Genomic DNA, 23,198 nt, shown 5'->3' with positions numbered 1-23,198 from the left:
GTAAGCTATATCCCCAAGAGGCTAGAATTTCAGAAAAGGCAGGAAGCTTGCTAGCAATGGCTAGCTTAAATGTAAACTAGCTGACTTTTCTTTGTTTCAACTTGCTCAGCTTACTTTTTTTTTTTTTTTTTTGCAGTTTTGGCTGGGGCTGGGTTTGAACCCACCACCTCTGGTATATGGGGCCCGCACCCTACTCCTTTGAGCCACAAGCGCTTTTTTTTTTTTGAGACAGAGTCTCACTCTATCACCTGGGTAGAGTGCCATGGCATCACAGCCCACAGCAACCTCCAACTCTTGGATTTAGGCAATTCTCTTGCCTCAGCCTCCTGAGTAGCTGGGATTACAGGGGCCTGCCACAATAACCAGCTATTTTTTTTTTTTGCAGTTTTTGGCTGGGGCTGGGTTTGAACCTGCTATCTCCGGCATATGGGGCCAGCGCCCTACTCCCATTGAGCCACAGGTGCTGCCCAGCTATTTTGATGTTGTTGTTGTTGTTGTTGCAGTTTGGCCGGGGCTGGGTTTGAACCTGCCACCTCGGTATATGGGGCTGGCGCCCTACCTACAGAGCCACAGGCACTACCCGCTCAGCTTACTTTTTAATTTTCCTCTTTTTCTGGGGGTGCTTTCCCTTGCCAAGAATGGGATATTTGGTCCCCATTCTCCCAGCACTGAAGGACCAACATGAAGGGTTGAAGGCCAGCCCTCCTGGCGGAGAACCAGGGAGGAGCTCACATCAGGATGGGAGGTGGCCCTCTCTGTCCTGCCATCCAGAGGTAGAGTGAGACCCTTGTGTTTAGATATGACAAAGTTACTGGTGCCCTTGAGGAATGGTTTCTGTGAAGTGACGAGTCAGGGGGTTGGGAGGGAGTGGGAGGTGAGGAGAAGCCTAGAGGGGTGTGAATAACTCTTTTAAGAAGCACAGTTAAAATAAAAGGCAGCAGTAACTTTAGCTGAAAGGGGTAACTAAGGTGAACCCAGGGCAGAGGGAGGAGTGGGGGCTGCACTGGGGTGGTGTGGGGGCATATGTTTTAGGATGGACAGACTTACCAGGTTTATGCAATAAGGGAAAGATACCACCATAGGCAGAAGGAGATAAAAACCAAGGCATTGGAGGGGAAGTGGGGACGGGAGGGTGGGGGAATGTGGAGCCTGGGAATGAGGGTAGCCTTGAAGGGGGAAGGGACAGCTACACTAAAGGGACGGGAAGGAGCAGGGGGCAGCCAAGGAAGGAGTTCTTCCCAGATGGCCTTGATTCTCTCTGGAAGTGGGAAGCAAAAGTCATGTGCCATGTGCTAAGAGCTGTGTGTGGGGTGGGTGTGGAGGAAGACTATGGAGGGGTGGCAGGTGGGGAGAGCAGTGAGCAGAGGGAGCCCTGGATATGCCCTGGCAGAGCTCACCTGCAGGGCCCAGCAGCCCCAAGGGAGGGGTTATGTGTGGGGCATACACATGGGTGGGCCAGGTCAGGGTTTATAGGGTGGGTGGGGCATTCTGGGACATCAGGTGGGGCTCAGTGGAGAGTGAGCAGACCTGTTTGGCTAGATCAGACATAGGCCAGAAGGCCCTTGAATATTTGGCAGTAGGGAACATGGAAGGATATTGAGCATAAAGGGGATATGACCAAAGCAGTATTTAATAATTTGTATTTAGGCTGGGTACAGTAGCTCATACCTGTGAACCCAGCACTTTGGGAGGCTGAGGTGGGAAGATTACTTGAGGCCAGAAGTTTGAGACCAGCCTGGGCAACATAGCAAGATCCCATCTTTTTTTTTTTTTTTTGTTGAGACAGGGTCCCACCCTATGCCCCTGAGCTGAGTGCAGTGGGTGTGGTAGCTCACCACAACCTCAGACTCGGGCTGTGGGCACCCCACTGCCTCAGCCTCCGGAAGCCGCTGGGATTACAGGCGCTTGCCGCGGCGCCCGGCTGGGTTTTTCCATTTTTTTCATGAGTTGGGGTCTCACTGTCGCTCAGGCGAGTCTTGAACTCCTGAGCTCAAGCGATTCTCCCTCCTCAGCCTCCCACAGTGCTGGGATTACAGGCACGAGCCACTGCGCCCGGCGCAAGATCCCATCTTTACAAAAAAAATTAGCTGAGTATTGTGGAATGCATCTGTAGTCCCAGCTACTCAGGATGGCAAGGCAGGAGGATCTCTTGAACTCAGGAGTTTGAGGCTGCAGTGAGCTATGATGATGCCACTGCACTCCAGCCTGAGCAACACAGTGAGACCCTGTCTCAGGAAAAAAAAGTATCCAGATATGTGTGCATAGTGAATTAGAGGAGTCAGACTGAAGGCAAGAATCTAGTGCTGTTGACAAGTCTAAAGGGAGTATCTCAGTCTGTCTTGTGTTGCTGTAACAGAATACTGACTGGTCAGTTTATAAACAGTAGTTGATTTGGCTCACAGTTCTAGAGGCTGGAAAGTCCAAGGACGTGGTGCTGGCATCTGGTGAGGACCTTCTTTCTGTTCTTATATCCCAGGCAAGAGAAAGTGCACTTGTGAAAGAGAAGAGGAGGGGCGGGGAGAGAGAGAGAGCAAGAGAGATGGGGAGGGGGCCAAATTCATCCTTTATCTGGAACCCACTCCTGAGATAATTGCATGAATCTATTCCTGAGGGCAGAGACTCATGACCTAGTCACCTCGTAAATGTCCCACCTCTCAACATGGTGGCTTTAGGGATTAAGTTTCTAACACAAGAACTTTGGGGAACACATTCAATTTATAGCAAGGAGGATGTCAAGTATCTGATGTCACAAGAAGAAGCTTCTTGCTCCACAGGTTAGATGGAGCCCAAGGTGGGATGGCCTTGAGCTGGTCCATTGGAATGGGCTGCCTCAGAGAGCAGTGAACCATGGGTCAAGGGGAGCCCTGCTTCTGAAGGAAACCAGCATTGATTGATATTCTTACCACGTTCCACCCTGATGTCCTCAGATCCTCCAAATGAGGTCATGACTGTCATTCCCTTTTACAGACAGAGGGACTGAGTCTCACTTAAGGCCACACTGCAAGCAAGAAGCAGAGCCAGGACTCACTGAGTCTGAGTCCCTATTTCTCTAGGGGAGCAGGTGGCTGGGAGGGAGCAGGAGTACCCACTGGGGGGGGGAAGAATTTAAGGCTCAGTGATTCCAATGGCCTAGGGGGTACTGTGATCCTACCTCAGGAGCATGGGCTTCTCAGGGTGCCAGGCTCAGCCTCGTCATTTGTGCCCAGGCTGAGGTGGGGCCCCCTTGGTCCATGCTGTCACCACCAGAGGGCTCAGCTGTTGCCCAGGTGAGGGCAGCAAGGAGGCCCCTTCCCAGCTTCGGGGGAAAACCCAGCAGCTCCCAGGTCTGGAAGCTGGCCCCTCCTGGAGTCTGGGAAGCCCTCCTACCTCCTCACATTCCCATTTCTCTCAATTGATCCTTCCTTCCAAGTTCCTGCTCTGCTCAGGGAGTCAGATTTCCTTGGTGGTGTGGGGGTCAGTAAGCCTGAGGTCTCCTTACTGACCTCACCCTGGTCCTGCTCTGTTCTGCCCCTACACCACTCCCAGATGTGCATGCCTCGCCCTTCTTGGCTGTCCTCACAGGACCTTTAAGTGAGGCAGCACACCAGATTACCACCTCTGTCCCCTTCTCTTGGCTTCTGAACAACCCTGTGGAGGGGCACTGTGGGCCAGGCCAGGGGATTACCAATAGGGCCCAGAGTTGGGGAGGGTGGTACCCAGGGCCACACAGCCTGTGGGTGGTAGGCAATGAGCATGTGGGGAAGAGGGACCAAGGTCCTGTCAGACAGGGTGTGGACCCAAAAGGGAGTTCCCACGCTTCTCCCCTGTAGCCCACCTCCTCTAGGCTTGCAGTTCACTGGAGCAGCCCCCCCAAAGACCCATCCAGTTGCTCAGCCAGGTTTCAGCTCAGATGGTGCCACCCTCTCTCCCCCACCCCAGGGACACCCCCTACACCCACCCCAGCATACCTCCCTCCAAGTTTAGCCCCTTGGCCATGGCCACTGAGGACCTGGCTAGGGTCCCAGGCACCACACCACAGTGGCCAGCCTTGCAGGGCCAGAGCTTGGGACAGTCCCAGTCTGTCTGGCAGGGCTGGCGGGCTAGGATTGGCTGGAGCTGCCCCCGCCTTTGGGAGGGGGGAGCCACAAGGGGAGGTCAGTGGCTTACCCAAGGTCACCCTCCTTTTCTTTCCCAGCATCTCTGTTCAAACTTTGTCCCCTCCACCTCACCTTAAGGAGGGAAGTGGCCAGATGTCCTGCAGGCAGAGCATGGAGGAATCTAGAGTGAGAGAAAGGCTCTTTAGGCTCCTAACATGTATTCACTCAACGTATACTAAGTGCCTCTATATATGAGGCCCTGAGAACACAGAGGTGAACACAATCTCTGTTCTTATGGGGCTCACAGCCTAACAGGGAGACAGGCAAGAAAAATACCCACACAAATGAGGCAAACTTGTGAAGGGATCATGTGGGATTTTGCCTGGTCAGAGTGGGCTTCACTGGGGATTTCAGGGGTGAGGAGTCTTATCTGGCTTTGTCAAGGGAGGTGGGTGGGCTTCAGGCAGAGGCTTCTGTAGGAGCTGAGCAAAGACGCAGTTTCCTTATCTGGAAAAATTCGGGAAATGAATGTGCCCTGATCACGGTTGCTGCAAGGTGGCTGCAGCCCTCCAAGAAAGCCCTGGCCTCCCTGTGGAAGGATGAGGAGGTGCTCCTCTGCGAAAATAGTGGGGAGAGCATTCCTGGGAGCTTACCAGCTCTCACCAAGCTCTGAGTTGGCCTCAGGGAGGTGAGGGACCCTACTTCTGGGGCTGCCTTCTGCGCTATGAGCTGCCTCAGGCTGGAGGGAAGGACTGTCTCTCCTCTACCCCTCCCACACCCTATGTTCCTGGCCACGTGGCACCTCAGTGACCCAGGCCTGGGGGAGGATGATTCCTGACCTAGAGGATTGGGGACCTAAGGAAAGATGGGTGGGTTTGGGGTACCATTGAACCAGGTCATATGGCACAGCCCTGCCCAGCAGCCCCAAGGCCGCAGGGAGGGGGTGCTGTCTCTTTAAGAGCCTTCAGGCTGCTGGGAGCAGATGGCCAGGCCGGCCGGGGCCCCTTGTCCTTTGTGTGGCTTCGCACAAAAGAGGGGGCCAGCTGGGGAGGGGGGGCTGCAGCAGGTGGGAGGGGTGGGGCCTTGTCCCTCCCCATCCCCAGCCCGGTAGATTTGCTCCTTGCAGAGGGAGTTGCTCACTAGAAATACACCTCCTTTCACCACACTGTGGCCCCTACCCTCACCCCCAAACTCCTCAGATACCTCTCCCATATCAAGTCACACCTTCTAGGCAGAAGCCTTACCACACCCTGACCTAGGGACGCCCCTCCCCAAGGAATAAACCTCCCTTCCCTGCCCCCACCTCCAGGGCAGAATCTTCCTTCAATCCTGTGTGCCTGGCTCTAGGGAGAAATAAATTAGGTTTTTAATTGGGGGTGTCGTGCTGCTGGGGCAAGAGGGAAGGAAGCCAGTGGCTAGGGATCCTTGCTAGAGAGACTGGGTGGGGGGGGGGAAGGTGGCAAGAAAACAGCAAGATGCTGAAGCTGGACGCTGAGGGTTAGGAGGCTGGACCCTGGCCCCTAGTTATGAGAAGGAGGCAAGGGGGGAGGGCACGGAAACTCAACTGAGGCCCTGAGTAATGGGGGGGGGGGGCTCCAGGCAAGATGGAAGCCACCACGGTATGAGAAGGTGGTGTGCGGCAAGGGTTGCCTGAGAGGAAGGAGGGGGCAGAGATGAGAGCCTCCCCAGAGGAGGCTGGGGGGCAGGGATGGCACCCTGCCATCCAGAAGAGGTCAGCCTGGGAAGACTTTTCGTCCTGCAGCAGATCTTCAGACCAGTCTTTGGTCCATTCATTCTCCTCCTTTGTCCAGACCTCCCCACCCTGAGGCTTGATGCCCAATTCATGATTTAAGAGGAGGAAAACGGTCCCATAGCCCTGGTCCTAGGTGTGGCGGGCAACGTGGCCGCTGGCTGGGTGGCCCTGTGTGGACCGACAGCGCAGCAGCCGGGTGGGGTCATCCCTGGCTTTGCGCGGACGTCCGCAGGAGCCCCCAGGAACTGCCGGCCCCAGCTGGGTCGTGGCCGGACCACAGGACCCTGGCCGCTCAGCCGCAGGCAGAATGTGGGGGCGGGGATCCCCGGCTGGGTCCTGGGTTGCTTCTAAATTTAGAAGTCTGATTACAGAGTGGCCATGGAAGGAAAGGGAGAGGAGGGCACAAGTGCAGGCTCGGCTCGGTCTGGGCACAGCGGGGTGTGCCCGGGTGGAGGTGTGTCCAGGACTCTGGGGCTCCGGGTGGGAGGGTCGGCGGGCGGGGGCTTTGGCTGGTGTGCGCCGCAGCACGTGCCCGGGGAAGCAGAGACGGGCACCGGTGCAGCTCGCAGGCTCGGAGCCGCCGCCGGTGTGTGTGCTGGCTCTTTGTGTGCCTGGCAGGGTGGCTAGGTCTGGCTTTGAAAGTCTCTGCCCACCCCCTCCCCCATCTCCGTCTGTGCGGCTCTACCCGCTTCCCGGTCTGTCACTCTGCCTGTGCTTGTTGAGGGGGGGCGGGGTAGGGGGAATGCGGCTTCCAGCTGGGGTGACAGTGAACCCAGTGGGGAGGAGACCCTGATCCTCCCTCCCCTGCAGTCCATACTTTCCTTATACCCCTACTCCCCATCCCTCAGCTCTAGCTGCCACTGTTTTGGGGTGCAGACTGCAGTAGTTAAAGGGAATTGAGGTGACCCCTGGAGACACATAGATCCACCAGAAGCCAGGCTGCTGGCCGGGGCTCTTGGAGGAATTCATTCCTCGCCTGTCCGGCCTCCCATCCGTTCTGGCCCCCAAGGGCGCATGAAGGGGGGGTCCCCCTGCGGAAGGGGGGGTGGGGAGTTCCTTGGCAGGAAGGGAAATGGAAGGAAAAGCTGGGCTCCACCCGGGCGGGCAGGCGGGCGGCCTCAGGGCCCCTGGGGCAGGCGGTAGTAACTCGAACCCACTAGTGTGTGGGGCTGGTGTGCGCGTGGGTGGGGCTGACCCTCGGGTACTCCTGGGGGGCAGTAGGGTTCCCTCAGGGGTAAATCTGGGAGCCCAGGGACGCGAGGGGGGCACTGTAGAGGGACGCTCTCCCCACCCGGGTCCTGATCCCACCCCCTGGAGGTCTAGCCCCGGCCCCTAGGCCCCGCCCCCGGCCTTCCCTCCCACCCCAGGGCCAGATGTTCAGCTGGCGGAGGCATCGGCTGGGGGAGGGGTGCTGAGGCCGCAGCCGGCACTACTTCCCTGCCAGCAGCTTCATTGTGTGCGCGAGGAGCGAGCGGCGGCGGAGAGCAGGCGAGCGAGCGGCAGCCTGAGCGCGGCGGGGAGAGCAAACGCGCCGGGGAGGGTGCGAGGCGGCGCCCGCGGCTGCGCTCCGCCCGCCTCCCAGCAACTCTGCCCGGCGCCGCGCGCTGTGCGCGCCGTCCCGCCACCGCCGCCGGGGCCGCGTCCGCTGCTGTCGCGGGCAGGGGTCTGGCTGGGACGGGGTCCTGGGGCATCCCTGGCGCAGCCGAGAGAAGCGGAGTCCGCGGGGAGTGCAAATTGCGCTTCTGCGCGCGCCCGCTGAACGGCGTGGGCAGGCGGGCGGTGGGGTTCTGGGGCGCCCCGAGGGCAGGGCGCCCTGACTTCCCGGGAGAGCCCCAACCCCGAGGGGCGTACAGAACGAACGTGCCCTGGGCGCACCGGACCTTACGCTCATTCCCCGCGTACCCCACTTCTGCACAAACTTTTCCAACGCCCTCGCCCGTGGGGGTCGCGGAGAGCGCTAGGGTTGCTTGCTCTGCTACCGCTCCCCCGGACCCTAGCCACGCTGACCTGCCTCTCGTAACCTCAGTGGCGACCTCTCCAGGTCGGGTCGGGCACGGCACTCGAGGCGAGCGCGGCAACCACCGCGGGTCTTAGAGGACTCCCGGGCCCCCCGGGGCAGCTGGGCGGGGTAATGCCCTCTGTGATGGAGAAGCCGAGCGCGGGCTCCGGGATCCTGTCCCGCAGTCGGGCCAAGACGGTGCCCAACGGTGGGCAGCCCCACTCGGAGGATGACAGCAGCGAGGAGGAGCATTCGCACGGTGAGCCTGGCGGCCTAGGGTTAAGGGCGCGCTAGCCAGCAGGGGAGGGGGACGCGGACTGGGGCGAGAGGGGGAAAGTGTTGCAGACCACGGGCCTGTTCTGCTGATGGTTCCTGCCTTTCCTGGATTGGAGACTCTGCCTTGCTTCTACCCCAATCCCTGGGTTGGTGGAACAGGGAGTCTGGAGGCTGGGCCCCTTAGGTGCTGCGGATGCTGTCCTGCCCACCCCCGCCCTGCACTCAGTCCCCCAGGGACCCAGGCGTCCCTCCTTGCACAGATTGGATGCCTCATACCTTGCCACCTTGCACAAGACTGAGGACTGGGGCAGAGGCTGTAGAGGCACACTCCACACCCAGCTGTGAGGCTCATGTGGGAAGGAGCCTTGGGTTCCCAGCAGGGCTTTGGAAGGAGCCTTGGGTTCCCAGCTGCCCTCCAACCCACCAGCCCCTAGTCAGAACAAAGCACTCTGCTTGGCCTGGCCTCTGAAACTGTCCCCGTGGCTACCCTCCACCCCCAGTGGCCATGACTAGGCAGGGTCTCTTCCAATTCCTCTGCAGCTGAGGGTAACCCAGAGCTGGAGGGGAAAGATCAGGGAAAAGCGAACCTCCTGGAAGATGGGGGCCCTGGGTGGTCAGGAAGGAGAACTTCAGGCCAGCCACCTCCCCCGCATCCTCTCCTTCCCTCCCTCCCTCCCTGGAGTCCTCACTGCCTTCCCCTGGTTCCACAGACAGCATGATCCGCGTTGGAACCAATTACCAGGCCGTAATTCCGGAGTGCAAGCCTGGTGAGTGGCAGGACAGGCTGCAAGAGGGGAGGCCCATGGCTTGGCCTTCAGCCCCACCTGGGGAGCCCTTGGCTGGCTCCCTCTGGAAGGGCAGGCGGGGGAGGTTGGCCCTGTGGCATGGTTAGTTTTCCTGCTTTGCCTTCCTGTCTGGGTTTCTGCCCCTCCTTCCCTTCTGGGCCTCACCTCCCAGGCCCCACTCCTCTGCTGTCCCTGGCCCTGGCTTGCTAGCACCAGCAGGCTGATCTGAGTAATTTCCCTCTGCTTTTCAGAGAGCCCTGCACGCTACAGCAACAAGGAGCTGAAAGGGATGCTGGTGTGGTCGCCCAACCACTGTGTGTCAGATGCCAAACGTGAGTGGGAACTCTGGTTCATATTCATCTGTGGGAGGTGAGGGCTTAGGTTTATCCCATCCTCAGGCCAGCTCTTCCCAAAAAGCGGCTGGAGTCTGAAATGTGGCAATTCAACCCTGCCCTGGGGCTCAGGTGTGGGGGGCCTGGTCCCCGGGGGTACCCCTCTTTGGACAGATCTAGGTTAGGAGCTTTCACCCCCTCCTCCAAGGCCCTATCCCTCCTGCCCCTGCAGTTGACAAGTACATTGCAATGGCCAAAGAGAAGCATGGCTACAACATTGAGCAGGTGAGCCTGGGCCCAGCAGGGATTTGGGAGTAGGGACAGGACAGTGCTGGGGACAGCTGAGCCTGAGTTGCCCCTCATCCCGGGCCAGGCGCTGGGCATGCTCCTTTGGCATAAACACGATGTGGAGAAGTCACTGGCTGACCTGGCCAACTTCACCCCATTCCCTGATGAGTGGACAGTGGAGGACAAGGTGCTGTTTGAACAGGCCTTTGGCTTCCATGGCAAATGCTTCCAGCGGATCCAACAGATGGTAAAGCCATTCTACCTCCCAGCGCTCCTCAGCTCCTCCCTCCTAAGGAGTACAGTTGGGGCCCAGAGTCTTGGATGGGCCCCAACCTCTGGTGTTGCCTCTTCTAGCTGCCAGACAAATTGATTCCCAGCCTAGTGAAATATTACTACTCTTGGAAGAAGACTCGCAGCCGAACTAGTGTGATGGACAGACAGGCACGGCGGCTGGGGGGCCGCAAGGACAAAGAAGACAGGTGGGGGCCAGGCGCAGTAGCTCATACTTATAATCCTAGCACTCTGGGAGGCCAAGGTGGGAGGATTGTTTGAGCTCAGGAGTTTGAGACCAGACTGAGCAAGAATGAGATCCCATCTCTACTAAAAATAGAAAAATGAGCCAGGCATTGTAGCAGGCACCTGTAGACCCAGATACTTGGGAGGCCGAGGTAAGACAATCACTTTAGCCCAGGAGTTTGAAGTTGCTGTGAACTAGGCTGAAGTTCAGGTGACAGAGTGAGACTCTGTCTCAAAGAAAAGGTGGGAGCAGACAGTCTTGGACCCTTCCTCATTTTCCCTGGCCCCGTGTCAGCAGTGATGAGCTTGAAGAGGGACGAGGAACCGTGAGTGAGGGAGAGCCAGATGCTGGAGACCCCAAGCGGGAGGTGAGCTCTCAGAGCTGGTCTGGCCCCACCTGCCTGCCTGTCCGCCTCTCCTCCAACTCTGTGCCACCCACACTTTCCTCTTTCCCTGGCAGCCTCTGCCCTCTCGGCCCCTGAATGCGCGCCCAGGCCCTGGGAAGAAGGAGATCCAGGTGTCTCAGTACCGCCACCACCCATTGCGAACACGGCGTCGCCCACCTAAGGGCATGTACCTGAGCCCTGAGGGTCTCACTGCAGTGTCAGGAAGCCCAGACCTTGCCAACCTCACACTCCGAGGTCTGGATTCCCAGCTCATCTCCCTCAAGCGCCAGGTGGGGGCTGAAAAACGAAGGAGCTATACAAAGGGGGCAGTTGGCACCTGGGAACTAAACTTTGGGGGTAGCTGAGGAGTAAGGGAGAGGGCGCCAAACCTGTCTGCCCCATCCTTGAGATTCTGAGTAATGTATTCTTTTCTGGGCCTTCTTAAAAAACTGGTCTGGGGCTTAGCGTCCGTCAAGCGGCTAAGGTGCCAGCCACATACATCTGAGCTGGCAGGTTTGAAACCGGCCCAGGCCTGCCAAACAACAATGACAACTACAACCAAAAAAATAGCCGGGCATTGTGGCAGGCACCTGTAGTCCCAGCTACTTGGGAGGCTGAGGCAGGAGAATTGCTTAAGCCCAGGAGTTGGAGGTTGCTGTGAACTGTGAAGCCATGGCACTCTACCCAGGGTGACAGCTTGAGGTTCAATCTCAAAAAAAAAAAAAAACAACTGGGCTGGGCACAATAGTTCATGCCTGTAATCTGTCTCCCCAGCACTTTGGAAGGCTGAGGCAAGAGGATCAACTAAGGTCAGGAGTTTGAAACCAGCTTTAGCAACACAGTGAGACCCCCTAAAAAAACAAAACAAAACAAAAACTGATCTGCAAAAAAGAGAACCCTGCATCTCCCTTTACTGAGTAGTTGCCAGGGGGGAAATGAGCCAGATGTTAGGTGGCAGAGCTTTGTCAGGGCAGTGGGGCTCATGTTTATGCAGAAATAGGACCCTCCAGGGGTGTGGCAGCCTGGCTGAGTTTGATGTGCCTCCATTTCCTGGCCCTCCCAGGTGCAGAGCATGAAGCAGACCAACAGCAGCCTGCGCCAAGCCCTGGAGGGCGGAATTGATCCACTCCGCCCCCCTGAGGTAAGACTACTCTTCAAGCTTGGGTACAAAAGGGGGTTCTCTGGAGGCAGAACAGAAAATGTTCTAATTAGGAAGTAGGGCTTCCATTCCCATGTTTTTGAGCCTAAAGGATATACTTTGCTTTCCAGGCCAACACCAAGTTCAATTCCCGTTGGACCACAGATGAGCAGCTTTTGGCTGTCCAAGGTGGGTTAGACCATGGGGAGAAGAGAGGACTCCTCATCCACCAAGGAGCTGGGAGTAGAGGGGAAAGGTCAGGAAAGTAACTAGTTCAAGGGGTATTCACACTCTGCTCCCCTTTTGGCCCTTGCAGCCATCCGTAGGTATGGCAAAGACTTTGGGGCTATTGCAGAGGTGATTGGGAACAAGACTCTGACCCAGGTGAAGACCTTCTTTGTGAGCTACCGGCGCCGCTTCAATCTGGAGGAGGTGCTGCAGGAATGGGAGGCTGAGCAGGATGGGACCCCTGGAGCCCCGGTCCCCATGGAGGAGGCTAGGAGAGGGGCTCCCTTGCCAGCCCCAGCCCTAGAGGAAGATGATGAGGTGAGGAGGTCAGAAAGAAAAGGTACCACTTTGGCCCTTAGACTGGGCTGAAGGAGGTAGAGAGCCTGGCCTCTTGATGCTTTTCTCTCCCCTCAGGTCCAGATTACATCAGTCTCAACATCTGTACCCCGACCTGTGCCCCCTGCACCACCACCCCCTCCACCTCCCACCTCACTGTCTCAGCCACCCCCACTGCTGAGGCCACCTCTGCCCACGGCTCCCACTCTACTTCGCCAGCCACCCCCTCTACAGCAGGGCCGCTTCCTTCAGCCTCGGCTGGCCCCTAACCAGCCCCCCCCACCACTTATCCGTCCTGCTCTGGCTGCCTCCCGCCACAGTGCCCGTCCTGGCCCTCAGCCCCCACCCACCCTGATTGGAGCCCCTCTGGAGCCTCCAGCACCTTCACTCTGAGCCCGCCCCCAACCAGAGGCTCCAACCCCTTTGCTGGCATCTGAGGACAGAAGGGACTAAGGGCTCTTGCCAGGTCTTTCAAAGACAGAGCTGCCCACTGGCACAGCCTGGACCTGTGGGTTCTGCATGTGTTCCTGGCAGCTGAGCCTGTCTCCCTCCAGCCAGAGGCTCAGGGGCCTTCTAAGCTGGCCTGAGAGTACTTTCTGCTTCCTGTCTGGGACTGGAATGGCTGCCTCCTAGTTTGCTGGGGCTTGGCCCTTGGGCCCTGCCCTTTGTGTGTAGGGGGTAGTGACCTTAGTGTGGGGGAGAGGACAGTTTGGCCTGTTAGCTGTTCTCCTTCCCCTTTCTCTTCTTTTAGCAATAAGTTTGGGGTGAAGTAGGGAGGGGGGCAGGAGAGGGTAGGTGGGCCTGACAGTCCAGAGGCTGGAAGGCAAACTCTGTTTTCAGGGCCAGTGGGAAATGCTAAGGAGCTCCACTGTGCCCACCTCCCAAAAGCTTGGAGAGAGGAGGTTGGGCACTTATGCAGCAGACATGGATTTATTTTTCAACATTTTTAAAAAATAAAAAAATGAAACCTTCTAAGCCTACCGTGTCCACATTCTCTTTTGGTATAAGGACCCTGTCTGCACTTGGGGGGCAGTAGGGAGCTAGGCCCACACAGCACAGGCCTCTCCCCCAGGTCCCAGACAGTAATCAACTCTCCTGCAAGGCAGGTGGGCTTAGGCCACATCTTGCCACAGAGGACTGGGTCCCTTTCCGGCTGGGAGAAGAAACAGGAGCAGGCAGTTCAGATTCCAAACATTCTCTTTATTACGTGTTTGATCCAGAGGAGAAACTAAGTGCAGGGCAGGAGAGGAGGGGGCGAGGTGGGGAGGGGCCACCTTGCCTGGGTGCCCTTCCAGCCCCCACCCCCCTTGGGAGCCAAGCCATGCCCTCCCGGCCCCCTCAGAGCACCCGGGCTGCTCCCTAGGGCAGGAGGGGGGAAGGGAGGAGGGGAGCCCTTGGTCTGAGCCATATAGGAGTGTGGGGCAGGAGAGCTGAGGTTGGCGAGGCCCCTTCCTGGGACCCAAGGGCTCGCCTTGTCGCTGACCCTGGCCTGGGAGTAGGGGTGGTGAGTAAGGGTGGAGCTGTCATAAATCAAAAAAAAAAAAATAAAAATAAAATAATAAAATAAAAAATAAAACCCATCACAAAAAAATGTACAACTCAGGTGAGGGTAGGGGCAGCCTCTGTGTAGGACTCCCTCCCCCAATTTCTCAAGAACAGAAAACAGCAGAGAAATAAATTAAGGGATGCAGTGGCCACCACCAGCCAAGCGCCCACAACTACCCACTCCCACACTGGCCACGAGGTTAGCAAGCTGAGAGTCACTTGGCCTGTCTGACCCCACCCCATGGAGGCAGATGCTCCTGGCCCTGCTGCCCAATCCCAGCCAGGCCCCCCTCCCCAGGCCCTGGGCAGCATCTCCTGAGAGGAGGGGCGACAGTGTCAGGAAGAAAAGGCAAGGCTGAGAGATGATGAGTGGGGAGGGAAGTCACTGCAATGGAGCGAGCTGGTGCCCAGATTAATGCCAATGAAGGGGAAGCCGTGGGGGAGAGGAGCAGCAAGGGGGGCTGTGCTTTCAGACAAAGGCTCTCCCATAATGGAGAATGCCCAGCGCCCCTACTCTGGAGACCAGCAGCCCAAGTGGCCCCCTGGGGGTCAAGGAGCCAATCTGCCCTGCAGTCCCCTCCACTCTCCCAGCCCTGGGGTCATCCCCTCCTCCTAACCGGGAGGGAGGAGTGGTGGGAGAAGATGGCACAGACTTTTGAGGAGGGGAACAAATGTCCCCACAGCAGCTTGTGGAAGGAAATGCCCAGCTCTGGGGAAGGAGGGGCAGAGGGTTCAGCATGGAGGGAGGCCAGAGCCTCAGCCAGCTGTCCTGCCTCGCCAGCCCCAGAGCTGCCGCCAGCCCCACCCACTCAGGGCTGTGCAGCACCCCACCCGCCCCTTGCCGCGCCCTGTGCCCAGGCCTCCAGCCAGGGGCCTGAGGTCAGGGGAAGGCCACCTCTGGTGGTTCACTTGGAGGGGAAGGAGGGGAAGAGAGGGGAGAAGCCCAAAGTGGGCCTGGCGGAGGGCCTGACAGGGAACTCCACCACTCTTGCCTGAGAGTGTTCCAGCCCTGAGCCACCCTCCCGGGAAACCCCACAGATCCAGTCTCGACTGTCCCAATGGGGCAGGGAGGAAAGGTGGCCGCTGGGATTTTTTTTTTCTTTTTTCTTTTTGGTAATAAAAAATTTCTTGGTTTAGGAGAAATACTCTGTGCAACCGCAGTACCAAGGGGGAGCCCTGCCCCCCCCCACCCTCCCCTTCCTTTGCCTCCTGGGGGGAGAGAGGGGAAGGGGGAATTTTAGGGCAGGGTGAATGTGGGGTGGGGAGGACGATCTCCCTTCCCCCACAAACATGGAAAAAAAAAACTGAGACGGGGCAGGGAGGGGAGAAGTGCCAGCAGGGGAGACACACCAATCCATCACTGCAGTCTCATCCAGTGGGGCGGAGTGGCCGGCCCCAGCAGCCAAGTCCAGCTGGCGCACCTCTGCCGCTCCCCACTCCCGGCAGCCTGTTAAAGCTTCAGCTCATTGGCTATTTTGGAGGCAATGTTTTTGAAGGCCATGGAGGTGCCCGATATCCGCTTAAACCGAACCCCGTTGAGAGACAGCCGCGGCAGTTTGCACACCTCCATCTCCCACTGCACGAAGTCCTCATGGCCCGGCGTGCCATGCATGCACAGCAGCATGTACTTCTCGTGCAGCTCGCTCTGGCAGCTGTTTGCGTCCAGCACCTTGCGGATCTCCCGCATCATCTCATTGGGCTCCATGGAGCTCGTGGTCTTCATACTCCATGTGAAGCGCAGTGAACGTGGCTTGGCCTCCCGAAACTCTTCCTTTTCTTTATCGTTGCCTCCGCCGCCTACCACATGAGGTCTGTGGAGAGGGCAGAGACTGCATCAGGGGAGGGGCTGAGGTACCCCACCCCCGGGAGAGCCACCCTGACAGATAACCCGAGACCAGAGAGGAGAGCAGGAGGAGCACAGGACCATTAAGGCTACTGAGACCCTGTCTAATGGGCAGAGGGAGGCGAGGGGGCCGCAGTCTTCCAAGCCGCCATCTGTCAGGATGGAGGACTGAGCAATCTGCCCTGGAGTGGGGGTGACAGCTCCATGCTGATATCGGCTCTTCTCTTTGAAGAGGGGAGGGTCAAGGAAGAATGAGTGCACTCCACAGCACCCAGCACAGACTGTCTTTTCAGAAAGCAGCAGCTGAAAGGTCAGGTAGTCCAGGAGTAGGAGTCCGTAGCCCCAACCGCCCAACCCAGGGCTCTGACTTCCAGAATATACCAGATCTGTGAAGGGCCCAGAATACTGCAGTTGGATTTGGGAAGAGAAGGCCCCAGAGGGTGGGAATAGGGCAGAACCACCAGAGGAGCCAAGTGGCAGAAGGAAGAGAGGAGCAGGAGGCTTGTGGCAAGCCCGGTAGCCCGGGCAGGGCCAGTGCTGGCTCCAGCCCTCTCACCTGAGCGTCTCCACTCGGTCTTTGCTTTCAGGTTCATTCGGGTTCCTCAAAAAACAGAGCGAGGGAGAGTTTAGTGCTGGTATCTCTCGCTCCTTCCGCCGCCACAGACCCAGGTGAGAGTGGGTCTGGGAAGGTGTCACTAATAGGTGGGCAGGACCCAAGCCCAAGGTCATGTGCCCATCACCTGGCAGGCCAACTTGGCTCTGCAGCACCTCACACTGGCAGCTCAACAATCCTTCCCAACAGGTAGCCCAGCATATGAGGTCTGACCCTCCCCACACTCCCAGATGTGAGCTGGGGAGATGGAGCTTTTGCTCCAATTGGCAGGGGATGGCTGTGTACCCTGGTTTTGTGCACCCAGCCCCACATGAGGCAGCCTCACCCACTAGTCAACAGCCAGGGCTCTCACTCTGTTCTGGGGGTCAGGGACCTATGAGTAGGTCTTTTGTACCAATGCACCATGGTCTTAGGACTGTAGTCCTGTTGTAGGGAAGGGGCTGCAATGTTTGGATCGCTGGTGGGAGATGGGGATGGGGGGTATGTATAGGCCTCTTCCAGGAGGCTCAAAGTGCCAAGGCCTGGATCTGTGTGGTGGGCACCTGAGGCAAAGGTGATGAGTGGCAAAGGCCTCCTCCTCCGACCTTCTGTAATGCCCCTACCTGCTGGCTTGCCAGGCCATCTGCTGGTACAGAAGGGAGGATGGAGGGTGGGGCAGGGCAGACACCTTGGGAGAGTGGGTAGGGAAGAGGTCTGGCCCTGCTGAGCGGCTTCTCCAGCTCCTGGCTGGAAGATGGGTGCCTGGAGCCAGGAAATTGGGGACTGCAGAGGAGGAGGGATGTGAGAAGAGTGAAAGAGAAGCAGTACCACATGGAAAGGAACACGAAGACACAACAGACACAAGAGAGCAAATAAGTGCACTGCGAGCAGGGAGCCCGGCTGTGCAAGGAAGGCGCCCTCCCTGCTGCTTGCTCCAGGATCCCACTGGGGCCACTTGAGGCAGCAGCCAATCATGCATTAAAGAGCTAGGTGGGAGGAGGAGGGGATGAGAAAACCCTGAAGACCCTGTCTGGACAGTTCCTCCACCAGTGCAGGGCCTCGGCTCATAGCCCTGGGGCACTAGGGCTCCCAACTTGGCCCTTGTTCTTCAGCTGGGTATCCGGCCCACACAAGCCTTCAGAGAGGATGAGGATAAGGCCAGGCATGAAGGAGCCAGGATGTGGCCCAGGAAGGAGGATGCCTGAGATTTCCCATTGTTTTGCCAGGGCTTGGGCAGATCGGCCCCTACCCCAGAATAGGGCATATCTAGAGGAGAGGAGACTTGATTCATTTGGATGCTGCTGGGGCCCTCAGGCAGGGGTGGGAATGGACCTGGTTCTGCAGGAGCTGCCAGAAGGGGGTGCTGTGCCCCATTTGTGAGGCAAAGGCTCCTTGGGCTTGGAGGAGAGAGGCTACACCTTGGGACCCTGGTGTCCTTGTAGTACCTCCGAAGTCCTGCAATCCCACAGGCCAGAGGGAAGAGGTCACACAGTCCTGAAGTTCAGGAAGCCCAGGAAGGAGGCCCCAAATGAGACACCATACCAGATGCACGAGTAAGCCCAGTCGAGCCTCTTTACAGCGCATGCACATGACAGGGAAGGGCCAGAAGAAACCCGATGCTTGGGACCAAAATCTGGGGGGAGTGGGTGGGCGAGCAGAGACAATCTTAAAGGGAGAATCCCCTGAGAAAGTCTCCCCTTGCTTGAGGACAGGCATTGACTGTAGGCCCAAGAAAGGCCTCTTGTTTTTAAGCCATTTGCCCTGAGTGGGCTGACATATTCCCAAGCCCTGCCTGTCTGGCGCCCACTCAGAGGCACTGTTCATCCCTTTAAGATGGCAGAGACAGGAGGGCCACGCAGACTTGGTTAGCAGATGGGGGACGGAGCAAGAGCCAGAAAAGGAGAGTTAGTGATGGAGGCAGGACACAGGACACAGATACGCACACACACACAGCGGGCTCAACGCCTACCTTCTGGCAAACCTGAAAGACAGATTTCTAAAAAAACAAACAAAAAAAAGACAAAATAAAAAAAGAAATAAAAAAAAAACCAACAAGACGGTATGTGGATAAGCAGGTGGGGAGTGGGCTTTACAGGTTCAAGGGTCATCCCGTTTTTGGAAGAGCCGCTCAGCGAGACTAGAGTCGCAGACTTCAGACCTGCTCCCACCCTCTCTGCAGCCCTCACACCTGCATTTGGGGGCCTGCATGGGGCCGTGGCTTTGGACTCCTCCCACGGAGTGAGCTGCAGGAGGGCAGGTGAGCCTGCTCTCTCAAAGCTCCTGCTGCTTCCTGAGCTGCTGCTCCAAAGGGGTTAAGTATGGGTGAGATGGGGATAAGGAGCATCTCAAAGAGGCCAAATGGCTGAACGCACCTCAAACTGTCCTTTGTGGGGGCTGAGGCTCCAGTGTGAGAACCCCATGAAGAGATTCCCACTCTGGGTCTAACACAGGAAAGCATCAGAGCACTGTCTGGCAAGGGAGCAGGCCCTCACCAACTATTTCACGCATGGGCTTCATCCTGGGTATCCCTGGGTGGAAGAACATGGCTGCAGCAGAGGGGAGTGGCTGTAGCCAGACAGAACCAACTGTATGGGGAGAAAGGCAGTCACAGGGGCAAAACAGAGACCAGGAAAAAATTTTCTTTGCCAGCATAGCCTGGCTCACACCTCATGACTTTGTAGCTGCGTCACCAAATACAAGTTTCCATGGGAACCCAGGAGAGAAGAGGGGGGCTTTTATTTTAGCATCTGAGTTCACACTCTCCTAGAGAGGAGGCGGGATGGGCCATCTGTTTGGGGCCAGAGACTAAGGGGTGCCTGTAAGGATTTAGGAGACCTAAGGGGGGTGGGGGGGGGGTGGGCCTAGGCACATGGATGCTGAGTTAAAGACCCAATTTCTTAGGATTCTTGAGGCCTGTTCTGCCCCCAGGACCCAACCCTGGTTCTGGTTATCCCTAACCACCCCCACTCCCAGGCAAGTAGGAAGGTCTGGCTTGAGCCTCTCTGCCACTCTAAGCTCCCTGCTCACCTGCGTACAAACTTGGAGGTGAACTTGCTGAAGATGCTCCCAGAGGCCCCCCGCCGGCCCTGGCTGTGGCCAGAGGGAGAGGCTGGGGTCACACCGTAGGGCAAATTCTGCTGGTCCCGCACCTGTCGGAGCTGCCCAGCATGGAAGGTGCTTCGACTGGACACACCCCGGGGGAAATTAGTTCGTTCTGGGGCTCCACCACTGCTGCTGATGTTGTGGGCGGAGGGGGAGGCGACAGGGACACGCTGAGGGGCTGTGCTGTGGGAAAAGAAGTGGGGGTGAGGGGAACACATCAGGCACAGAAAAGCCATCACCACCAGGCACTGGGAATACCCTGTGGCGTGGACAGGGATGGGCAATGCTAGCCATCACAAGGACACAAAAGGAAGGATGCAACCACTGAGGACAGCGGCAAGGAGGAAGTCTTGCAGAGGTGGAAGGAGATGGTTTGGAAAGGGAGGGAGGCAAGGAAGGACCCATATGTGGCAAGTAGTACAGGCTGGAGAGGTCTCCCTGGGAGCCAGTGCCTGGGTCCTCAAGGGAATAACAGGGACTGACTCTTGAGGATAGAGTCCCTGTGATGCTGACCATCCCAGGATCCTAAGGAAATTGAGGAAGGTTCAGAACAAAAGGCTTCCCTTTGGAGCCTCAGGACAGATTCCTGCATAACTGTTTTGAGAGGGAGAACTGAAGGAAGAGAGGGGCATTTATGTTTTTTTGTTCCCTCCACTTCCTGGCTGTAGGGGACAGAGCCGTTTCTTTTGGCTAAGTTAACAAGAACAGAACAGGATCCCCAAGTACGAAGAAGAAAGAGCTGGGGGAGGGAGAGGGCAGACTTGAGGGCAGCAGGTGCACAGCTGCCCCAGCACACTTGCCTGGGCCGCGGCACCTCACAGTTACTCTCCGTGGGGGGCAGCCCAGTGGCCTTGTTGGGGTGCACGGAGGCCGACATGGATTTCTGATGCTGGCGGGGTCGGGCCGCAGAGACTGCGGCGGAAGCAGAAGCCGTGGAGGCCCGGGACCCTGGCATGGTTAGGCTAGGAGACAAAAGCAGCGGAGAGGCCTGGGTTAGGGTGGGTGAGGGCTGGAGGCCCAGGTTAGGAAGCGAGGGCGAGGGCAAGGGCAAGGCCGGAGCTAGCACTGTCAGCAGCGGTGGATGCAAGTTGAGCTGAGGAAGGCAGGGCTGGGAAGTGGAGGGCAGGGTGATGAAGCAATGAGGTAGGCCACATCTGGGAAGAGGAAACCAGAAATGAAGGAAAGCTGACAGGAGGCCACTGCCTCCAGGCTGCACTGGTCTCCTAGGAATTCTAAGAATAAGGAAGTTTCTTCTATAGAAGGGCCAGGGTGTTGCTAAGAGGAAACTTTCGTCTGTGGCTTAGAGAAGTAGAGCCAGGAACACAACATGCCAAGAGATGTTGATGGTCAAGGCTGGGGAGCTCTGTTCTCATGGGTATAGCTGAAGTCACCCTCCGTGTGGACACCCCTCAGATGGGCATCTTTTGGTTCTTCCCTGAGCTGGGGTCTTCAAAACAAGGCTATGGGCACTGGTGACTGGATAAGAGCAGCTGCCATGCCCTGGCTGCTGTCAAGAAGCAAGTAGGCAGCTGAGATGGTCATGAAGAGCCCCACCCTTGGCAAACTGGGAAAGGCAGTCAGGAGGATGGGAAGAAGGAGATGGTACAGAATAGGAGTAGAGGAGGTAGAAAGCTGGACTGGACAGAGCCAGAAAGGAACTGAAGGGAGCAGTGAACCGGTGGGGACAGGAGATGGTGCTGCTGACAGACATCACCCTGGAGAGGTGGCTCCTGGGGAGCGAGGCAGGCAGGGCCCAGGCAGCTCACCTGTCTTTGCCATTCTGGATGGAGGCCTGGCCAAGGCTGGCCCTCTCCAAAAGTGGAGAATTCCTGCTTCGATTTGTGCTGGTAGAGAGGACACTATTCTGTGGGAAATAAAGGGCAAGAGCTGTATCAGAGAACCAAGGTGTTTTACAGTTAGGTTCTCCCCCCAGGTTTGTGGAAAAGGCTTCTCCGCAACCTTCCATCTCAAGCAGGTAAAGAAAGGACTTTGCTTTCATTCCTGGGGGGTAGGCTGTCTACGATACAGGGAATAGGTTTGAATTAAGAGCTGCCTAGAGAGGCCAGGCTCCATTGCAGAAAGAGGGGGAGGAGCAGATAGAGGCATGGCTCACCGTGGAAGGGGTGGGGGTGGTCTTCTTCCTCTCCATGCCAGGCAAGGGGCTGGCGGGCACCTTGGCTGTGCTGCTGGCCTTCCGCCCTGCCTCCCGGTCCTCCTCAGGCCGTTTATTTTCTGTGTTGTTACTCTGTGTCTTCTTAGAGTAGGAATTGGAGGTGGGAATGGCAGGACCAGCTGCTGGGCCAGAGGAACAGTGGGGATGGGTAAGGCCCGGGGGTCCCCTGAGCACCCATATGCATGGCACTTGCCTATGGTCTGGCTGGCAACCTGGCAAACCCCACTCAACAGAGGATGTAGGAAGGTACAAGTGACCTGCCCATAGCCATGGCACTGGTAAGTGGCTGAACCAGGACCGATCCCCAGCTGTATCACCCAAAGCCCCCCAGAGAACCTATGACCTCTCTGGAGAGGGGAGAGTCTATGACCTACAACTCCCCAAAGCATTTACCCTGGTCACTGAAGCGCCGTTGCTTGGGATTGGCCGAGACACTGCGCTGTACCTTGTGGGATGGGGATGGGGCACTGCTATTGGTCAGATCAGCTGAAGGCCGAGGCTTCAAGGTAATGGTGTCACCTTCCAGCTGTAAGAACAGAAAACCTAGCTTCAAGGGAGGGCAGAAGTCATATGGTGATCACTATGGATGGACACTTACATACACCACCCTGCCCCAACACACACCCCCCCCAGGATCACACGAGACAACACTCACAAGAGTAATACACACCTAAACACCCTAAAGACATACATGCCCTGACCCAAGACACCAACAAACAGCCCAAAGGCCCACACACCCTGAGTCATGACTACCCACCACAACATACATTCAGACTCAGAGACTATCCCTGCCAACACAGAGTAATATGGGCCCACCCTAAGAGTCAGTAGATACCTCTTAAGAGGCTAAAGTGAGAACCAAGAGAGAATGCCCACCACCTCCAGAGGGAGAGAAGGGTGGGGAGGCTGTGAGTTCATGTGGGGTTATGCAGACGGTAAACAAAACCCAAATGGGCAGAAGAATAATCACAAGCCTCCAGATCCACAGACTGGGGTATGGATATACATACAGGTACACACACCAAGACAGAAGCAACACAACACAAGACTCAGGCTTCCCGTAAGGCAAAGAGACACCCCCACACACACCAGAATGTACACTTTCAGATACAGAGAGAGACACAAAGATAATGAGATCAGTGTAGAACTGCCAGCTGCCAGCTGCCCATGACCCATCTAGTTAATCAACACAGACTTGGCCAGATCAACTCACCTGTATCAACACTCAGACCAAGTCCCAGGCCCCACCAGTTTTCTTAGTCATTCACTGATGGAGAATGATAGTGAATGGGCCAGAGGACCTTAAACACCAAAGCTGAAGCTTAGAATTGGTCTGCAGAGAGCATGCCTACTTGGAGATGCACTTCTGCCCTCAACATGTGCTAGAAGCATGGGGTGCTGCTAACAGCAATGCTGGGTGGGTCAGGGAGCACACACCTCAGAGCTCTTGTAGCCCAGAAGCAGGTAGGTGGCCATCACCTCGTTGTACCTCTGGCCCACCAGTGAATCCTGGATCTCTTCGCGCGTATAACCCATAGACACCATCAGCTCTGCACAGGGAGACACATGGTTAAGACTTGTCTTGACTCTTGGGCAGGCTCAACCTCATGGCCCAGCACACCCTTACCTGTCCGCCGGGGGTCCTTGTAGTCAGGGAGTGGTTCCACATAAGGCTTTAGTTCATCATCTTCATGACCCACATTCATCCATCGATCTTTCATGATTTGCTGGGGAGCACATAGAAAGGAAAAGGGCAGAGGAAGAGGAAACTCAGCTTGGAGGTTTCTATGGGGACTCCAGGAACTTTAAGCTGGGCTCCAGGTTGCTCAC

General features: G+C 57.2%; 2 protein-coding genes across 16 annotated transcripts in view; one reads left to right on the top strand and one right to left on the bottom strand.

The window, feature by feature from the left end:
• Positions 1-6,207: 6,207 nt before the first annotated feature.
• Positions 6,208-13,083, top strand: RCOR2 (REST corepressor 2). Of its 3 annotated transcripts, none has more exons than XM_053561174.1 (13): positions 6,208-6,283; positions 7,856-8,087; positions 8,815-8,871; positions 9,141-9,221; positions 9,454-9,506; positions 9,595-9,756; positions 9,864-9,988; positions 10,321-10,393; positions 10,486-10,701; positions 11,475-11,552; positions 11,681-11,738; positions 11,866-12,095; positions 12,192-13,083. In XM_053561174.1, the coding sequence occupies exons 2-13, from the start codon at positions 7,961-7,963 to the stop codon at positions 12,504-12,506; spliced, it is 1,575 nt and encodes a 524-aa protein (XP_053417149.1). In that variant the 5' UTR covers positions 6,208-6,283; positions 7,856-7,960; the 3' UTR covers positions 12,507-13,083. The 3 variants fall into 3 exon arrangements, with proteins under 3 accessions (XP_053417149.1, XP_053417150.1, XP_053417151.1); XM_053561175.1 differs by having other exon boundaries at positions 6,237-6,283; positions 7,871-8,087; XM_053561176.1 differs by lacking the exon at positions 6,208-6,283 and having other exon boundaries at positions 7,241-8,087; positions 10,324-10,393.
• Positions 13,084-13,292: 209 nt separating this feature from the next.
• The window catches only part of MARK2 (microtubule affinity regulating kinase 2), a 75,345-nt gene continuing 65,439 nt past the window's right edge, over positions 13,293-23,198 (bottom strand). For 3 of the 13 annotated variants that reach the window (XM_053560580.1, XM_053560583.1, XM_053560577.1), the window contains exons 10-19: positions 22,996-23,095; positions 22,806-22,918; positions 21,762-21,894; positions 21,309-21,490; positions 20,962-21,059; positions 19,996-20,157; positions 19,121-19,378; positions 18,063-18,089; positions 16,058-16,102; positions 13,293-15,469 (exon numbers count right to left, since the gene is read on the bottom strand). In XM_053560580.1, the coding sequence (XP_053416555.1) occupies positions 15,109-15,469; positions 16,058-16,102; positions 18,063-18,089; positions 19,121-19,378; positions 19,996-20,157; positions 20,962-21,059; positions 21,309-21,490; positions 21,762-21,894; positions 22,806-22,918; positions 22,996-23,095 (1,479 nt within the window). In that variant the 3' untranslated portion in view covers positions 13,293-15,108. The remainder of the gene's footprint in view (positions 15,470-16,057; positions 16,103-18,062; positions 18,090-19,120; positions 19,379-19,995; positions 20,158-20,961; positions 21,060-21,308; positions 21,491-21,761; positions 21,895-22,805; positions 22,919-22,995; positions 23,096-23,198) is intronic. The other 10 variants (XM_053560586.1, XM_053560584.1, XM_053560587.1 and 7 more) reach the window with 7 other exon arrangements.

The sequence above is a fragment of the Nycticebus coucang genome, chromosome 14, assembly GCF_027406575.1.
Source record: "Nycticebus coucang isolate mNycCou1 chromosome 14, mNycCou1.pri, whole genome shotgun sequence".
Lineage (NCBI taxonomy): Eukaryota > Metazoa > Chordata > Mammalia > Primates > Lorisidae > Nycticebus > Nycticebus coucang.
Note: the sequence above shows the minus strand (reverse complement) of the source record. Positions and strands in the feature narration are given on the sequence as shown.